General features: G+C 38.8%; 3 protein-coding genes across 6 annotated transcripts in view; 2 read left to right on the forward strand and 1 right to left on the reverse strand.

Moving 5' to 3' along the window:
- The window catches only part of LOC309702719 (uncharacterized protein), a 137,127-nt gene that overhangs the window by 41,347 nt on the left and 75,290 nt on the right, over positions 1–20,490 (forward strand). The gene's annotated exons all lie outside the window — the stretch shown is intronic.
- Positions 1–20,490, reverse strand: part of LOC309702744 (CD276 antigen-like) — a 132,573-nt gene that overhangs the window by 21,929 nt on the left and 90,154 nt on the right. The gene's annotated exons all lie outside the window — the stretch shown is intronic.
- LOC309703111 (uncharacterized protein) lies at positions 4,440–17,608 on the forward strand (the record flags this gene model as incomplete). The annotated part of the gene is made up of 8 exons (XM_082527822.1): positions 4,440–4,448; positions 4,578–4,597; positions 5,152–5,207; positions 5,315–5,636; positions 14,684–14,737; positions 15,924–15,979; positions 16,862–17,263; positions 17,433–17,608. The coding sequence occupies 8 exons, from the start codon at positions 4,440–4,442 to the stop codon at positions 17,582–17,584; spliced, it is 1,071 nt and encodes a 356-aa protein (XP_082383948.1). The 3' UTR covers positions 17,585–17,608.

Below are 20,490 nucleotides of genomic sequence, written 5' to 3' on the forward strand. Positions count from 1 at the left end.
ATGAACGTGATACAGGACTGAGAGTTTATCACTGATGAAGAGTTCACAGAGGATGTTGAGAGTTTTGGTGGATCTGTCAGGTTTGGTGGTGAACGTCCACTCCAGTGTGATGTTGTGGTTCTCCTCTGCCTGATAGCAGGTCTGTGTCACATTGACTACAAATGATCCTGTTGAGGAGACAGAGAGGGAAAGAGAGGAGCAGACACACTGAGAACTGGAACAAATCTGTTGTTGAGCTTTATTTGGAGTTCATAAAGTGAAGCTGTAAACTAACCAGAGACACATGAGGTGAGGATGATGAGCAGCAGGATCCTGCAGATCATCTTCTCCCTGTGAGAGGAGACAGAGGCGAAGAGTCATCAACACATGAGGTCAAAGGTCAGTCAGTACAGCTAGAAGAAGAAAAATCTACAGTCTGACTTCATTTACTCATTACAACATCTGATCCTGTTCATGATCCTGATTATTACACTAACCGACCTCCACTACATGACAATATGCTGTGTAAGAAATTAATAAATAAATGAATATTGATAAAATAAAGAAAACTCACAGGGAGGATGAAGACTTCATAGAGAAGTCAGCCTGTCAAGATGTGATCAGCTTCTTATCTTTCCTGTGAGTTCCAACATTCTTCTCTTTCTGACTATTACCCTTTCATTTTCACTTTCAATCAAATATGATATGTTTAGGGAAAATTGTTTGGGTTTAAATATTGGGTAATATTTATTCAAAACAGAGTCAAACATTATTTTCAACAAAAAAGACGTGACCTTGATGTAAGCAGAGTTTTCAAACTAAGCAGAGTTTCCTAACTTTTAGAAAATCTGTACCAGATTTTCTAATAGTGTAAAATTATTAATAATTATTTAGATCCAAGAAACTGTCATTGTTAGGGTGAGTGCAGAGTTTTTTCCATAGAGCCAGTGGGTCCACTTCTGGGCAGAGTCGGTGCATTCCTACAGGAAGTCCACACCTGTTAGCAATTGAGCTTCCAGTACTTAAGTTTTCGCAGTAGATTTTACCGCTCCTAATCTTGCAGAAATTTCTCGGGTGGTTTTTTTTTTTTCTGTTTTCACAGCTTAAGGAGATCTTGTTTCACCTGCATGGAGAACTCCAAGTTGTCTGTTCACAGCAAACTTCCAAATGCAACCACCACACCTCAGGTCAACTCCAGCCATTTTATTTGCTTAATTGATAATGACATAAGGAAGGAACTGCACACACCTGCCCATGAAATACCCTTTTAATCAATGTCCAATTACTTTAGGTCCCTCTTAAAAAAAAAAAGTGTGGCACATGTTAAGGAGCTGAAACTACTAAACCCTTCATCCAATTCGAATGTGGATACCCTCAAATTAAAGGCCATTATTTAACTATAATTGTAATATCTTTCAATAAACATGGAAAAAAACAAACCTTGTGTCAGTATTTAAATATATATGGGCTTGACTGATCAGAGTAGATCAGGATGACAATAATCCAGTTTTAACTCACAATTTCTTAGGTCAAGAAATGATTATAAACACAGAAAATAACATAAAAAATGAAATAAATACAGTTGGGTAGTCAAAAATGATGAGGTATTTTGAATGATTACAGATTAAGGGGAGTCTTTGAAAAGGACTACACCACCTTCTGTTTCAGTTAGGGCCCAGGGTGACATACATATGTTTTGGTATTGAGCATTTGCGATTAACTGTACAAGCTAAGTGGCAAAGGCCGAAGACAGCAAAGACTAGGCACACATGTTTTTTTGAAGGTGTCTTTAGGCAGCAACACCGGAATTCAACAAAAGTCAGCCATCTGTCAGTAAACAATACATGTGCTTCCTGAGCTCAGTTTTATATAAAAACATGGTGGTTCCTAATCAAGTTCTTTCCACATCAGCAGCTTACACCCTCCCTCCCAGAGCAGATGCACATGCAGCAAAATATACTTAGAAAGGAAACTAAAAAAGACTCATTTAAGGCAGACCCAAAGACTATTCTTCCCTATCAGAAAGTAAAAGCAAACAAAAGACAATTTTCTAACCTAAACTTCTACCAAAAAAACATGAGATAAAGGGTTTCAACAAAGAGGGCTTCTCACTCCTACTGAACTGCTGCAGTGCTCAATATAATTTACAAGGAACATTTACAACAACTATGTATAAAAATGTCTTAGCGCAACACAAATACATCTTAATTAAAAATAGCTCACACTTTTCAAAAAGACTGCAGCTCATGATTCTCACATAAATGCTCAGAAGTACAAACAACTAGCTGCCTCTTTGTTGGGTGTAGAGGAGACAAGGAGAAGCCAGGTGGCTGCCAGTAGAAGTGGGCAGATTGATCCAAACCAATACTAGTAATGCTATTTGTTCTATGTACACCAGTATGATAATGATGAAGCAGTAGATTCAGTTAACGTGGTTTTATTAACCAGCAGAGCAGCACAGAACTTACATGCTTGGATTCAATAACCGAATGCACATACACCACTCATAACATATACAGACCTACACGGAGGTACAGCAAGCGGATTAGGACAAAATACCAAACTGACAGCAGGTTATCTACACTATTGGATCGATCGTTAATTATTTCTTTGGAAAAATAAACCTAAAACATGCACTATGAAAAACGTCCGAACATTTTTCTGTGTTTTAGAGACTGAAAATTTTACATTTCAGGTCTCCAAAACCCCAGTTTCAAAACACATGAAAAGCTGAAAGGTGTGTTTTGTTGTGTTAGCTGATTAATGTGGAAAGTAACAATCACAGTGATATAGTGGCGATTAAAATGTGTCCAGAATTTGCAAATTGAGAATTCATCTTCCAAGTCATGGCACACTACTCTCCCCCAAATAGCTGCTTGAATAACTTCAAATTATTGGTACTGATATCTGTATTTACTTGGAATTGGCTCAATACCAAAATTTGCAGTGTGTACTGTGTAGCTGTACTGTGAATGAGGGAAAGTTTGATTTTCGAATGTTTTTATTGAAATATAGATATTGAATGACAAGATATGTGTTCAAATAGCATCAATTAAGACACAACTTTAGTTTTTTATTTTTATATGATAATTCTTCATAATTAAACAATAAGAACAAGTGGACTGATGTCCTGTTCTGGTACTAATGGCTTAATGATTATAAACCCTTTCATATTTGATATTTCTGGCTGTCAGAGACGTTATACAGATGGTGAGACTCCTTCCTTTTTCAGGGAGGCAAAGGAGGGAGGATCTGAGAGGTAAATCTCTAGGTGATGGCTAAGTGAAAAACAAAGGGGTCTCTCTCACTTTGAAGGAAAGGTTTCAAGGATGAATTGAACTTCGAGGTATAGAACTACATGATGTGCTGCAGAATTTTATTTGTTTCTGTGTTTCTGTGAGTGTATATAAGATATGAGGCAGCCATCGTTAGAGATCACTTTGGTGTTTGACCAGAGCGCTCTCTCATGTGATTAAACCAAATCAAAAGACGCTCATTAAGTGTTAACAGTTTATTTTAAAACTTCCACGACTAGAGATATTTGTAAAAACCAAATTAATCTTTTTGATCCTATTACCTCTATTTACGACATGCGCATGTGTAAAAGAAAACAATACTCCATCTCTCATTATTATTGTTCCTTTGGATTGTAAAGACCAATATGGATTATCTAAGGCCTTAAACACTGAAATCAAAAGTGCAATCAAGTAATCAGATGTTTTATAGCTTTATGAATAATATATATATATATATATATATATATATATATATATATATATATATATATATATATATATATATATATACCTATTTTGAATGATTGCTGTCATATAGATGAGATGCACCGAGAAAACAGAGATAAATGCACTGGTTTGCCTGGATATAGTGGACTGTTACAATTGGTCAGAGTTAGTTCTTGAAAATGTGATAAATGTTACCTTTTCATGAAGAAGGAATTTAGTTCTTTAAACAGATATATTTTAAATAAAATCAAAATAAAACCTAATGCTATGCCAGCTTCGAGCTTTGATTAACAGTGTGTAGAACAAACCTGATGACACGAACACCTAAAAATCTGAAGTTGCGAAAACAGACCCATACGCTTGTCTATGTCACTGCTTCACAGAACAGCATCATCAAGATGCAGTCATAGCCAAAATGGTCAGCAGGTGTCACTGTGGCAAGGGTTTCAGATTGTTTCAAAGTCTTGATACAAATGCTTTGAATGTTTCAGTGTTTTATGAAACCTTGCTTTGCCCATCATTAGTTCACCATTTACGCCTTTGGGTTTTCCTGCAGCTCTGCAGAACGTAATGGGATAAAAAAAAAATGAGATAGCAACAGCAGGTATTTTATCTTTAGCTGTTGCTTTGTGTCTGCAAGTAAATTGTTAAAAGCTAAAGTTAAAGATAAAACTAAAACGAATGAAGTGCAAATTCTTCTCAGAATTATAATCCAACATGGCAAAGGTGAAGATGAGCAGAGAAAGAGGCAAATCCAAGTCCACAATGCCAATTGGTTTGATCCCTTTGGTGTCACTACTGGGATTTCCAGCAGTGAACTTCTGATATCCAGTCTTTTGAACACTCATATCACAGGACTCCCAGGAACTGACCAAGTATGTCTCCAGGCACTCCAATTTATTCTCTGTTAATGGCCTACTCCTCCTCTTCACCTAAAACAATCAATCGCTGTGTTCACATATAATCCACCGATATCTAGCCACACAATATTGTTCTCTCCATGTCTGACCTTTCACCCACTTTAAACTAAACCTAAGGTTATTTCATTTTAGTCACATCATTTCTCTTAACATAGAACTTCCATCACATTTGAAGATTCAGTAAAAAATGATTAACCTTCAATTCATATTTGGACAGTTTTTGGACGATTTAACATAAACCCTTTTAAATTCAGATGTTTTCCTCTTTAAAACTTTATGAATCACAATGTACTCAATACAATTTCTTTCTACTAAATCATATATCTGTTTAAATTCAGACTTTCAGAGAATTTAGTGTGTCCTGTGTGTCATTTTTCATCAACTGCTCAGCCCACAGGATCATTTGTAGTCAATGTGACACAGACCTGTAGATTTTCCTTCTTCTAGCTGTACTGACTGACCTTTGACCTCATGTGTTGATGACTCTTCACCTCTGTCTCCTCTCACAGGGAGAAGATGATCTGCAGGATCCTGCTGCTCATCATCCTCACCTCATGTGTCTCTGGTTAGTTTACAGCTTCACTTTATGAACTCCAAATAAAGCTCAACAACAGATTTGTTGCAGTTCTCAGTGTGTCTGCTCCTCTCTTTCCCTCTCTGTCTCCTCAACAGGATCATTTGTAGTCAATGTGACACAGACCTGCTATCAGGCAGAGGAGAACCACAACATCACATTGGAGTGGACGTTCACCACCAAACCTGACAGATCCTGGACCTACATCTTCATCATCTGTAACCTGATAACTGAGGATAAACTCTCAGTCCTGTATCATGTTCATGAAGGTGTTGAGGTGTCAGAGTCTCAGGATGAAAAGTTTTCAGGACGAGCCCAGAGTGACAAAGACGCCCTCAAAGAAGGACGAATCAGACTTCAACTGTCCAGACTTGAAATGTTTTTTTCTAAAGATTTTAAAGTTCTAAATCCTAAATCCGGGTAAAGATCAAAGTTTTATATGAAAGAGGTCCTAAAGCTGTGAGCAGTGATGAGGAAGACTTGTGAAAGGCTCAGGAGTTTCTTCAGCAGAGAGATAGACAAAGTACAAACACAGAAAGTGGAGAAAAGGATCAGCCCCTACTGTGACCTGATAGCAACTCTGTTGCCATCTACAGTTGTTACGAAATCAGTTTCACCCCGGTTCTTTTATTCCTCGGGCATCCAGAGACTCAGTCATTTTCACAAAAACCTTTATTCATCTTAATTCATCTTCATTTAAGCATGCATCTTCTAGAAGGGGAGATGTGCAAGGCCGGTGTCCCTCTGCAAATCTTGCACTCCTTTGTTTGTTAAGCACTGTGTGTGTGTGTCTCTGTGTACGTGACTTCCTGCCGGTCATAAAAGTAATCTCCTCACCCAAGCTACACCAAATTCCTCTAAACAACAGAGAAAACAGAGTTAATATATTACAAACACTGAGACCCCCATCCAGGTCTCCCTTGGGGAATTTCCACTCAGCATTAACTTCTCTTTGTCTTACTTTCGCAGTTCAAGTGGGAGAGGATCTCCTAAAAATCTACTCCTAAATTCATGACACACTCAGGCCTTTATTGCATCCAGGGCAGTGCCAGTGTCTCTACAATAATTCTACATCCTACCTAACACATTTCTAAACTCTCAAATAAGCTACACATTTCTTCACAGTCCAGCGACAAAAGTTTCTACGTCATCAGATGTAGAAACTCAGCTCTACAAAGTCCCAGTGGATATAAACACTGTTATATTATGATCTAGCTGCAGCTGTATTTTGTGATCTAAGATGTAAAACCACTCATGGCATTTTTTTTACACTTCTGATGATTTATATTAAGTGTGTGAATGGGTGGATGACTGGATGTGTAAAGCGCTTTGGGGTCTTTAGGGACTAGTAAAGCGCTATACAAATACAGGCCATTTACCATTTATTTACCATTTTTAATTTACAGCAAAATAACAAGATATTTAATTTTTTGAACACCTTAAATAAATGAAATATGATTTGGGTACTTGGAACTAAAAAAATTAGTTCCAAGGAATCCAAGGGAAGGAAACGGGGAAAATCACTCTCACTCCTCTTCTGCCACACACTGCACTCCGCCAGTCACTCTCCACTCGTCACAAAAAAATCCCCACAAGTAAACAGAAACAGGACCAGGGAGTCTACGTGCAAAGAGAATGCAGATTAGAACGAAGGAAAAACCCCACAAGAGCTATGAACAATCTCAGAGCCGGGGCTACACTGACACGATTCACACAACAATCCAGCGATGAGTAGCCTCGCTTCTTCCACATAAGTAGTGGCAGGATAATGAGACGCAGGAGGCAGGAACCCATAAAGAGTTCCCCCAGGCGAGAGAGAGAGAGAGAAAGCAAAACAACAGCAAAGCCTTGTTGAAAGCTGAGTAATCTTCAGGCTGGTCTGCTGGGCCGTGACAGGTCTGATGATTCCATACTGGTTTTCTGTGGGTGTGGAAAGAACAAAAATAATAGTATTACTAACACCCTTATTAAGCCTTTAAGTCTAATAATAGAGTGTGGGATTTTTAAGAATGTGGTCTGACAAGCTTTGCTACTGAATTGATACAAAAACAAATGAAGCTAGACTATTCCTTTAACTAACAGGTTTGGGAACCATAACTGTTTGGTGCTATGACTGAATGAGTTAAATAGTTCGCTTCCATTACACTACAACCTCTTTTTTTTTTAAAAAACTATTTAAGGCACATATTTTTCAAGGTAAACAACACCAACAACCAATTTTTAAACACCATCTGTTTAATAATCCATAATCTTTTTTTTTTTTTTGCATTTGAGCAAATCAATTAATAAATAATACATTGATTTGCTAAATTATTTTAGGAAATAGCTACCACACGTTATTGAATATTTATGTAAATGTTTACTATCCTGCATGAGTTCCAACAACTCTATAACCAAATGGCACATTTTAATAGCTGCATGTATAGTAGCTACAGATAATTAAAAAAAAACCTCCATCCACCCATAATAAAAAAAAATAAAAAAAAATAAATCTGTGAAACCTTTAGTATAAACCTTCAGTAAGACTTTTACTTTAACATAAGGAATTTCTTATGTGTTTTAAATGTTTTTAAACACACTGAAATATAACCATTTAACACTGACAGAAACTTCTGTCAAAAAAATTAAAAAATAAATGCAGAAACAAACAAACAAAAAACATACTAATGTTTGTCTTTTTATGGAATGTTTTTCCTTTTTTCATTACAATGTAGCTAAACTAATGGAAAGCTATTGTTGGTGATTGCTGTTAACTAATAGAGCAGCCATAAACTATGTATAAACTGAGTCACTGACGTTAGGAAGCGGAGGAAACGTATGAGTGAACTTTAACTGACATAGTGTGCAAACATGAATGTTCTTTACAGTCTGTTAGTAAATCTCCACAGTTTCCTATTACTGACTGTTTCATCAGAGGTTTCTTCATAATTTACACAGAGGCCAGTCTCCATGGTCAGAGATGATACACTGATGGCAGTTTTCAAATGTTTATTGAACTGGCTGCAGTTGCACAGGGGACTGGAGAGTGGCTCAGGAGGGGTGGGGTTAATGCAGGCAAAGTACTTAATGGTATTCCAGCACTTAAAAGAATGCAGGATGTTATCTTACTCCCTGGTATGAATTGTGAGGAAGTGGGGGTCCGGTAGGCAGCCATATACACTCAACAAAAATATAAACGCAACACCTTTGTTACTGCTCCCATTCTCCATGGGATGGACGTAGAGACCTAAAATTCATTCCAGATACACAATATAACCATCCCTCCCAAAAAGTGGTCACAAATCAGTCCAAATGTGTGGTAGTGGGCACATCTGCTATATTGAGATAATCCATCCCACCTCACAGGTGTGCCACATCAGGATGCTGATCTGACATCATGAGTAGTGCACAGGTGTACCTCAGACTGCCCACAACAAAAGGCCACCCTGGAATGTGCAGTTTTTTGCGCTATTGGGGGTCTGGGGACCCAGAACCAGTCAGTATCTGGTGTGACCACCATTTGCCTCATGCAGTGCAACACATCGTCGCATGGAGTCTATCAGATTGTCAATTGTGGCCTGTGGAATGTTGGTCCACTCCACTTCAATGGCTGTGCGAGGCTGTTGGATATTCGTGGGAACTGGTACACGCTGTCGTATACGCCGGTCAAGCACATCCCGAACATGCTCAATGGGTGACATGTCCGGTGAGTATGCTAGCCATGCAAGAACTGGGACATTCTCAGCTGCCATCTGCCCTGAACAATGTGAACCATGATTCATCCGTGAAGCGCACACCTCTCCAACGTGCCAGACGCCATCGAATGTGAGCATTTGCCCACACAAGTCTGTTACAGCGACGAGCTGGAGTCAGGTCAAGACCCCGATGAGGACGACGGGCATGCAGTTGAGCGTCCCTGAGACGGTTTCTGACAGTTTGTGCAGAAATTGTTTGGTTGTGCAAACCAATTGTTCCAGCAGCTGTCTGGGTGGCTGGTCTCAGACGATCTTGGAGGTGAACCTGCTGGATGTGGAGGTCCTGGGCTGGTGTGGTTACATGAGGTCTGCGGTTGTGAGGCCGGTTGGATGTGCTGCCATATTCTCTTAAAACGCCTGTGGAGACGGCTTATGGTTGAGAAATGAACATTCAATGCACGGGCGACAGATCTGGTTGACATTCCTGCTGTCAGCATGCCAATTGCACGCTCCCTCATTGCTGTGGCATCTGTGGCATTTTGCTGTGAGACAAAACTGCACATTCCAGGGTGGCCTTTTGTTGTGGGCAGTCTGAGGTACACCTGTGCACTACTCATGATGTCAGATCAGCATCCTGATGTGGCACACCTGTGAGGTGGGATGGATTATCTCAATATAGCAGATGTGCCCACTACCACACATTTGGACTGATTTGTGACCACTGTTTGGGAGGGATGGTTATATTGTGTATCTGGAATGAATTCTAGGTCTCTACGTCCATCCCATGGGGAATGGGAGCAGTAACAAAGGTGTTGCGTTTATATTTTTGTTGAGTGTAGATATGCAGGATATCTGCCATCCTTTCAGCCTCTAAAAACTTAGGATAATAAGGAGATTCACAATAGGTGTGAATGGTAGTCAATGCAGGCCCAGGAGAAACTTCATCCCACTTCTCTGTCTGCATGGAGTAAGGAAGTAGAGAAAGACAAGTGAGGGAAGAAAGTAGGAGGCTGGCTTGTCCTGACCTGACAATTTTTTGTCTGATACCTGACAACTTTTTTCTTGAGAACTGAGACCTGACAATTTTTTGTCTGATACCTGACAACATTTTTTCTTGAGACCTGACGATGTCCTAAAATGTACACCGTACAACAGTGATTTTGACAAATAATCTGTTTATAAATGAAGAGTCCTTAGTCAGGTCCAACTCTCTATGTGCTTGCCTGTTGTTGATATCGCTGTCGTTCGACAGTCTGCTCACTGTGTATATCTATACATCTATATACAGTGGATTGCAAAAGTATTCGTCCCCCTTGAACTTTTCCACATTTTGTCACATTACAGCCACAAACATGAATCAATTTTATTGGAATTCCACATGAAACATGAAAGACCAAGTGGTGTACACGTGAGAAGTGGAACGAAAATCATACATGATTCCAAACATTTTTTACAAATAAATAACTGAAAAGTGGGGTTTGCATAATTATTCAGCCCCCTGAGTCAATACTTTGTAGAACCACCTTTTGCTGCAATTACAGCTGCCAGTCTTTTAGGGTATGTCTCTACCAGCTTTGCACATCTACAGACTGAAATTCTTGCCCATTCTTCTTTGCAAAACAACTCCAGCTCAGTCAGATTAGATGGACAGCGTCTGTGAACAGCAGTTTTCAGATCTTGCCACAGATTCTCGATTGGCTTTAGATCTGGACTTTGACTGGGCCATTCTAACACATGGATATGTTTTGTTTTAAACCATTCCATTGTTGCCCTGGCTTTATGTTTAGGGTCGTTGTCCTGCTGGAAGGTGAACCTCTGCCCCAGTCTCAAGTCTTTTGCAGACTCCAAGAGGTTTTCTTCCAAGATTGCCCTGTATTTGGCTCCATACATCTTCCCATCAACTCTGACCAGCTTCCCTGTCCCTGCTGAAGAGAAGCACCCCCAGAGAATGATGCTGCTACCACCATATTTGACAGTGGGGATGGTGTGTTCAGAGTGATGTGCAGTGTTAGTTTTCTGCCACACAGTCTTTTGCATTTTGGCCAAAAAGTTCCATTTTGGTCTCATCTGATCAGAGCACTTTCTTCCACATGTTTGCTGTGTCCCCCACATGGCTTGTGGCAAACTGCGAACAGGACTTGTTATGGTTTTCTGTTAACAACTTTCTTCTTGCCACTCTTCCATAAAGGCCAACTAAGTGCAGTGCACGACTAATAGTTGTCCTATGGACAGATTCCCCCACCTGAGCTGTAGATCTCTGCAGCTCGTCCAGAGTCTCCATGGGCCTCTTGGCAGCATTTCTGATCAGCGCTCTCCTTGTTCAGCCTGTGAGTTTAGGTGGACGGCCTTGTCTTGGTAGGTTTACAGTTGTACCATACTCCTTCCATTTCTGAATGATCGCTTGAACAGTGCTCCGTTGGATGTTCAAGGCTTGGGAAATCTTTTTGTAGCCTAAGTCTGCTTTAAATTTCTCAATAACTTTATCCCTGACCTGTCTGCTGTGTTCTTTGGACTTCATGGCGTTGTTTCTCCCAATATTCTCTTAGACAACCTCTGAGGCCGTCACAGAGCAGCTGTATTTGTACTGACATTAGATTACACACAGGTGCACTCTATTTAGTCATTAGCACTCATCAGGCAATGTCTATGGGCAACTGACTGCACTCAGACCAAAGGGGGCTGAATAATTACGCACACCCCACTTTTCAGTTATTTGTTTGTAAAAAATGTTTGGAATCATGTATGATTTTCGTTCCACTTCTCACGTGTACACCACTTTGTATTGGTCTTTCATGCTTCATGTGGAATTCCAATAAAATTGATTCATGTTTGTGGCCGTAATGTGACAAAATGTGGAAAAGTTCAAGGGGGGCGAATACTTTTGCAAGCCACATATATATTAGTGCTGTCAAAATGAACACGTTAACGCAGATTAAGCCGTCATCACGATTATCACGACAAAAAATTTAACGATATTAACGCATCTGGAGTGCAGATTGACTCCAAATCCCTGAAATGTTTCTGTCAGTGCATTTCAGGCAGTTTGTCCTAGTAATTACTAGAGATGGCACGATACCACTTTTTTATGTCCGATACCGATATCATAAATTTGGATATCTGCCGATACCGATATGAATCCGATATAGTGTTTTTTAATCAAAAAAACTGTTTTTTTAAATATCTTGCTGCATTTTGTATAAGTTCATACTCAAGTTTAAAACAACAACTACACTCAGGCTATTCTGTTATACCTGTATGCAAAAAAAAAAAAATTCATAGTTCAGCAATACTGATCAATCTAATAAACTTAAACCTACACCATCCTCCCTATTCTGGTATTTTAAAGAGTACTTAGCGTAAATATTAAGCAACCTAACTAACAGGGTTCCAACTCCCAGCAACAACAAAAATAAATAAATAAAAAATAGGGAACCACCCACCCTCCACCTCATGATGCTTAATCGACGTAATCAACCTTAATTTGATGCAGTGTGGAAAAAAATGCACAGAAATCAATTATTTTTCAAGAAATATTAAATAGATTCAACATCTTTCTTCAACAAAATTGCAGACTGCACAGATGGTACCTTCTGTTAAGGTTCAAAATATTGGGGATGGAGACAAGAGAAAAACCACAATAACAACACTGGTCCGGCCGGGTTGAGTCAAACGATGATTTTAATAGTCACACGCGTGGGAGATGGACAATGTATGCAGACAGCCTCAGATCTCAAAATGGTGGAGCACTGCTCAAACACTTATAGCCTCTGGTTCTCCCACCTTATCATAAAAGCCTAAACATTCACATGCTTTTCTCTCACACGGCGCCTAAGCTACGACCTTGGCTCCCCGTTTATCTGCTCCTGCTGAGTTGGGGCAGAAAACTCCAGCATATTCTGTTCTCTTCTAATCAGACAAATAAGGCGATGACTTTCTGCAAACAGTATTTCTTATAACATCATAAAACAATATCATTCATCCACAATAAATCAGCAGTCTAATGTAATGCAAATCAGTTCAACGAATGCCATAGTTATCAGCTTCTTCTAATTCAGGAGAACTACATAATAATTCACAATCTTTAGTTAGGGGTATAACATGGCATAAAATAATATTATAATCTAACACTTCCCAAAGGAAAATGTACTATAGCTTACTAGGGTATATATATTAGACTTAACAGTTACTATATACAGTAATTAACTTCTATACATTTTACATCAGATTAAAACTTTGGGTGTAAGATTCAGATAATTATTTAATAACAGCCAGACATTTTAAATGAGAATAAGAAAGAAAAGTATGTCTTTGTGCCCCCTTTTCCCTGTTAATACCCTATCGGCCCCCCTGGCTAAACTTTGCTAGATCCGCCCCTGCACAGTTACAGCCGTCAGCTGCGTAAAAAAAGATCCTGGTGTAGAAAGTAATATTAAATAAATTCTAACAACAGCTTAGCAAGCTTAAACGTTCTGCTGTTGTTTATCCGCTGGTTTCCTAATTTCTGATGCAAAGTGGGCCAAAAACAAACAAGAGAGACGGACTCGCGACAGACAAGCCGATCAGCTGATCATTAAGCAGTTTCATGATTGAAGTAGCAGCAAGAAGAGGCAGTCGCTCCATATATCAGTTGTTAAGCTTAATGCAGGAATGCTTTACAAGCATTCAGAGATGAACTTACACACTTGCTTTACTTCTCTCGGGATAACTTTGTCGGAGATGAAATGCCAGGTTGCTAGCGAAGCTCCACATGCTATCCAGACCACCACAGGTCCTGCATGCCACAGCCGCTCTATCACGTGATGCATACTGCTGCGACGTGCTAACGTTCTGAGGTGAGTTACGGCGTGTTGCAAGTTTTGTGAGGTGCTTTCGTGATATTTAATGGATCGGATTACATTTTTTATTTTTCTCCGATATCCGATCCAGTAATTTAGGTCAGTATCGGACCGATACCGATACGTAATATCCGATCGGTCCATCTCTAGTAGTTACCTTTGCACCCGCGCAAAGGGGCAGTTGATCTGGTAGTGGCGGGCAGCTGAACCAATCAACTCAATCTGGAAGATGATAAACATGCTTTGGCCCTCTTGATGGGAAATTTGAGTATTAAAAAAAATAACAAGACAGAACAGTGACTGACATAAAGTGTTACACACATTGTGCATGAAGGAATTTTCTTTTCACCAAAGCACTTCCAGCTTAAAATATCACATTGAGACAAAATATACGTTAGCCGGGGATGCTGCTAGCACTTTCGCTAACGCGTCACCCAGCTTGTGACAAACAACTCATGGTGCATCGGGGACTCAGTAAGTCTACCTTGGACATATTGACTGACACAATGCCAAGTGGATTGCAACAAACTGCAGACCTATTAATATCATTGAGAGCATGCACTTTACATAGCTTTGGTTCCTCGTTTCAAGGACTTGAAGTGCTCCCCAAGAGTGACAGAGAGAGTGGATAAATCTTTATACAGAGTTTTTTGTTAACAAGAACGTGCAAGGTGTTCAATAAACATGTTAAGTGCACATATTTTCCCTTTTTTCTGAAGTCTGTTTGCTTGTGCAAAATGAAATGCGATTAACATAGATTAACATAAAAATGAAAAATATTTAATAGTGATTAAATAAAATTAATCCACAGTAAGCCTATGTATGTATATATATATATATATATATATATATATATATATATGACATCATTAGGCTGTGCTGGTAGCTGACTCTGCCCACTGTGTCTCTGGAGCTCTCAGTGAGTTTTAAACTGGACACCAGTTGTTTGTGTGGGAAGTACTTGTGGTTGCAGCGGCACCAAAGAGGCAGACGAAGACAGTATCTTCTTGCTGTAAGTATATGTTTTTTATTTGTTTGGTTGGTTTAGGTTTTTTGTAGGTTTTTTTTATTTTTATTTTTTTGTTATGAGTAGCACCTCAGACAGAAGTTTAAAGCCAACAGCTCCATCACTGTGCTGCAGCTTTAAGCCACAATAATGTTTAATTTCCATGAGATGTTTAGTCATATTCTTTAGTGAAGATGACTGAACTATGTATTTTATTGAAGCTCTACAGCTTTGTACTCTTTGTATACTATTGATAAATGTTATGTTTTATACCGAAGGCTTCCACAGCCCTATTGAAACTGAGCCAGAGACACAGTTTTTAAATTTGAAGGACCAGCTGGTCTGTTTAATCCAATTTCAGTTTTATTTGTATTTATTTGCACATCCCCATTAAAGGAAAAAAAGTTGCAGATTGTAGAATAAGAAATTTGCTTTATGGATTTCTTTGAAAAAAGACTAGAAGTTGCATCAACTGTAGAATCGTTCTTGTCTGTTCTTTGAACTAAAGCCATAGGTAGGCGTGCTGGTCCAGTACAAGATGAAGTCACACTGGCTTTCCTTAGAAAGAAATTGCCAACTCCAATCATCATCAGTGGTGGACAGCAATCGGATTAATGTAATGGATGTGAGGATGCATTAAGATCACATCAGTGTCTAATGTGCTTCAGCTGCATTCATGAGTTTAGAGCACATTTAACCGATCAAATCAACCTGACTCGAACCATTTTACATAGACAGATTGATCGATTTATTCTAAGCACTGCAGCATCCAGTCAGCTTCGACTCCAACATGAAACCTAAAGGCATTATTGCAGCTCATTAGCTCATTATTTGCATACAATTCATGCTACTGTCGTCACTAAAAACTTTTATATTTACACCAATGATTAAAAAAATGAAGAAAAGGAAAAATAGTTTAAAACTGTAAAATTAAGACTGACATTGTACAAAATATTTTGAGGTGTGTGATTCTGTTTTTGAATACCTGGTTAAAAAATTTTTTTAACACCACATCATTCTGCACCATCTCGTGATACAAACTGCTATTAAATACAGCCTTAATTTCTTAATCAATATTGTTTTAGATGTAAAATCATAGATCTTTTATTTACATTTACAAGTTTTGTCATGCTCTCATACCGTCCACCTCATCTCCTTTTCTTTACTTGTTTTGCTCTGTCTCCTCTCACAGGGAGAAGATGATCTGCAGGATCCTGCTGCTCACCATTCTCACCTCATGTGTCTCTGGTTAGTTTACAGCTTCAATTCCAAGAGAAAATTTGACTGTCAGAGCAAGTTGTCGAATTAAAAAATGTAACTGTTAATAAATTATATTGCTATTAAATGCACATCAATTGCATACAATTCCTGAAGTAATACAAAACAATATAGGTGTTAAATAATTATTGAACTGATTATGAAAACAGCAATTAAGCAGCATGCTTTACACTTCATTAATAAGTACTTCAACTGTCCACTAATTTATTTATAAAGGTCTCCATTTGCTGCGTTTCAATGCACTGCTATTTCCTGAGGTGCAGATCAAACATATGTAACCGCTAAACACATTTGGAAACTAAAGATTAGCACAAAAATTGGTACAATTAAGCAAGAAGAACAAGGTAATTAACAGCTGCATTTATTTTTGGTGTATTTATTGGAACATTAAGACCATTTCATATTAATCATTTATTTATAATGATTTATTTTGGCAATTTTAGCACTTTGAGGCATCCTAAATAAAACTGGTGCTGGAATTGTGTTTATTAAAACGTTAACAATTTTATTTGTCTTGTAAGGTCCACAAATGGTCAACTTTAAATGCCACATAAGCAAAATAACCAAACAAGTACACAGCATTTAAAAAAAATGCCTTTGAGACCAAGTTTCTCAAATCAACTATAAATTCATCTTCACAGTTGGCTGACGATGTATTTTCCAAAGTTTAGTAACTGCAACTTTAAAAGTATGATCACCTCATGACCTCACCTCCTTTTTTTTGAAAGGTCTATTTATTACTTTTTGTTTTAAGAATACATCCTCTGTTGGCTGGGAGCCTCATGAAACCTCAGTAAATGCAGTTTCTCAGTGTGTCTGCTCCTGCTCTTTCCCTCTCTGTCTCCTCAACAGGATCATTTGTAGTCAATGTGACACAGAACTGCTATCAGGCAGAGGAGAACCACAACATCACACTGGAGTGGACGTTCACCACCAAACCTGACAGATCAAGCAAAAGTCTTTTTATCCTTTGTAGCTTGTCTCACAAATTGCATGAAATATTACCGGACCTTGTAATCCCAGAAATTTTAACCCCGAACAAAACCTTGTATCATGTGGATCATGGTGTAGAGGTCACAGATTCTAGGGACAATGACTTTACAGGAAGACTGTCTAGTGACAAAGACGCCCTGGGTGAAGGACGAATCAGACTTCAACTGTCCAGACTCAGGACTGAGGACTCGGGTCTGTGCCTGTGTGAGGTGAACACTGATCATGGTTATGGATATAAGAGCTGTCACCTCAACGTCACAGGTATGTTATTAAGACGAGTCTATTTTCTTTTTTGTTATTTAAATATGATTTCACTGTTCAGAAGCACATTATTTTCTTGATTGTCATTTATAACCGAAACATACAGTATGATGTGTTTTCAATGGCAGTAAATGATTGTCAAAAAGTGTGTTTGGGTCTTTTGAAATAGCAGCTGATCAACGTCTTTTGACTCCTCGACCAGAGAGACGGAGAAGCATCACCTTTTCTGCTGCAGTGTTACCGCTAATTGGGATACCCGCAGCAAGTGCCGTGGCTCTTATTGTCTGTGTTTTTTGGGTGATTTTTTGTAAAAGTGGATGAGATGTGGAAGAACTGTGGAAGAACTGTGATGCTGTTAGTCCTAATTTCTATCAAGGTTTAACAGATTCATGATTTACAGCCATGAATCTGTTAAACATCTGTTTTAAATTATATAAAAATGAAAGGTAAAGCTTTTCTCTATTGCATTATGTCCAGATAAACAGAATCAACCATTTGGGACTTACCTGGCTGATTGAGCATGCATCAAAACTTTTTGTTTGTTTGTTTGTTTTTGACTTTTTTTTTCGCAATGTTTAATTTTTATCTTACAAATGAAGGTCAGTGAAGTGAACATAGCTGCCCCCCCCCCCCCCCCGCTTTTAGAATAAACATTAAAAATTGTGTATATAAAAATGTAGGTGAAAGCATGTATAACCTTAAATGAATAAATGAATACTTCTTATTAATATTTTCTTGACTGACACTGTCACTTCCCACAAATTTAACACACACATCAAAGTCTAGTCAGAGACATCTTCTTCATAATGCTTAATGGAGGTTTCCTGATGCATGCTGATCATCCAAGTCCCAGAAAGATGATTCTGTAGATTGGGCCATTGTGTCTTCAGTGGGAGAAGTGCTTCACTCATGCATGTGACTTCTTGAGTTCCAAGACTGAAACTGCAATGTCCAGATGAACAAAATGAGCTTGCTGGCAACTCTGTAAGGTGGTAATAATCTCAAATAAGATACTGTGACTTAACATTTATATTTGGCTTCAAAGATTTAGGCTCATTCACTGAATTGAACATGTATATACATCCAAATATAGAATGTACTATTCTATGGCAATGTACTTTGTGGGCTGGCTTCTATGAAAGAGTTGAGTAGATGCTCAAAAATAAAAGAGAGTACATGTTTGAAGCCAGCTGTGAAAGACAAAAGCACCAATAAATATCAAATCTACTGAAAAGAAAAAATGATGTAAAGAATAGCATTACAACTGCTAGTGGTACCCATTTGTTTTTGTTTTTTTCTTAAATGTAATTTTATTATATATTCAAACAAAAACATTGAATTAATAAACAAATTTAGCAGTAGAAGAAAGCAATGTATGTAATTAAATGAAAATCAAAATAAAACTGCTATAAGGTCATTAAACAAAATCATATATTTCACCATTTGTTGACTCAAAATTTAAGCAAGTATGTGACATTTCTTTCTGGATTGCTATATGGTGGTAATATCCAATATATTGTTTACTACCACTGTGGTAGTATTTTGTTTTTAGATATAAAACAAGGATGACTCACTACATACATGTGGTATATGTCTAAATTTGAACAAAATTTCAAATAAATCTGTAATGTTATGAATGTATCATCACTTTTGCCAGTTTTAGGTAAACAGGGTGTATAATCACATATAGCACTACCATTTTTATGAAGCTAATGTCTATAATTTCCAGAACAACACCAGTCTCATTGTTTAGAACAACTATTGGGGCGATCGTGGCTCAAGAGTTAGGAGTTCGCCTTGTAATCGGAAGGTTGCCGGTTCGAGCCCCGGCTCGGACAGTCTCGGTCGTTGTGTCCTTGGGCAAGACACTTCACCCGTTGCCTACTGGTGGTGGTCAGAGGGCCCGGTGGCGCCAGTGTCCGGCAGCCTCGCCTCTGTCAGTGCGCCCCAGGGTGGCTGTGGCTACAATGTAGCTTGCCATCACCAGTGTGTGAATGTGTGTGTGAATGGGTGGATGACTGGATATGTAAAGCGCTTTGGGGTCCTTAGGGACTAGTAAAAGCGCTATATAAATACAGGCCATTTACCATTTAGTGTCTGGTTTCAGTATTATGGCAACAGGTGTGGGAGCAGGTAGGGGCAAGACTCAATTTCCCAGATTTTGGAAGAACGCTGAAGACAGAAATTTTCTACCACTGCTGATTGGTATTAACCCTGATTCTTTTGTCCCCATGATAGAACGGAGAAAACCGACTCATAGTGTGTTAAAACATTTCGATTTCTTTTATTCAATCATCTTCCGGAAGAGAGAGACCTCTGCACAGCCCAAACGCCCGTTGCAGGATCTCTAACATTAGAATCATAAACTGTGCCTCATGTAGGCATAATAAATGCTATTTGTCACAATCAGTTCTTTGCTGATTGGCTAGGAGGAATCCACGTGATTCTACAACCTCACAGTTAAGCATGGGAAGGCCAACTTTGACATCCAACACAACCATCTATAGGATTTACAGATGGGCTACAGCAGCAGAAGACGACACCAGGTGCCCCTTCTGTCAACTAAGAACAGGAAAGTGAGGCTCCAATACAGACAGACTCAGGAAATACAGTGGGGCAAAAAAGTATTTAGTCAGCCACCGATTGTGCAAGTTCCCCCACTTAAAATGATGACAGAGGTCAGTAATTTGCACCAGAGGTACACTTCAACTGTGAGAGACAGAATGTGAAAAAAAAATCCATGAATTCACATGGTAGGATTTGTAAAGAATTTATTCGTAAATCAGGGTGGAAAATAAGTATTTGGTCACCTCAAACAAGGAAAATCTCTGGCTCTCACAGACCTGTAACGTCTTCTGTAAGAAGCTTTTCTGTCCCCCACTCGTTACCTGTATGAATGGCACCTGTTTGAACTCATCATCTGTATAAAAGACACCTGTCCACAGCCTCAAACAGTCAGACTCCAAACGCCGCCATGGCCAAGACCAAAGAGCTGTCGAAGGACACCAGGAAAAGTATTGTAGACCTGCACCAGACTGGGAAGAGTGAATCTACAATAGGCAAGCAGCTTGGTGTGAAAAAATCAACTGTGGGAGCAATCATCAGAAAATGGAAGACATACAAGACCACTGATAATCTCCCTCGATCTGGGGCTCCATGCAAGATCTCATCCCGTGGGGTCAAAATGATCATGAGAACGGTGAGCAAAGATCCCAGAACCACACGGG

The sequence above is a fragment of the Aulonocara stuartgranti genome (assembly GCF_965226115.1).
Source record: "Aulonocara stuartgranti genome assembly, chromosome: 3".
Taxonomy (NCBI): Eukaryota; Metazoa; Chordata; class Actinopteri; order Cichliformes; family Cichlidae; genus Aulonocara; species Aulonocara stuartgranti.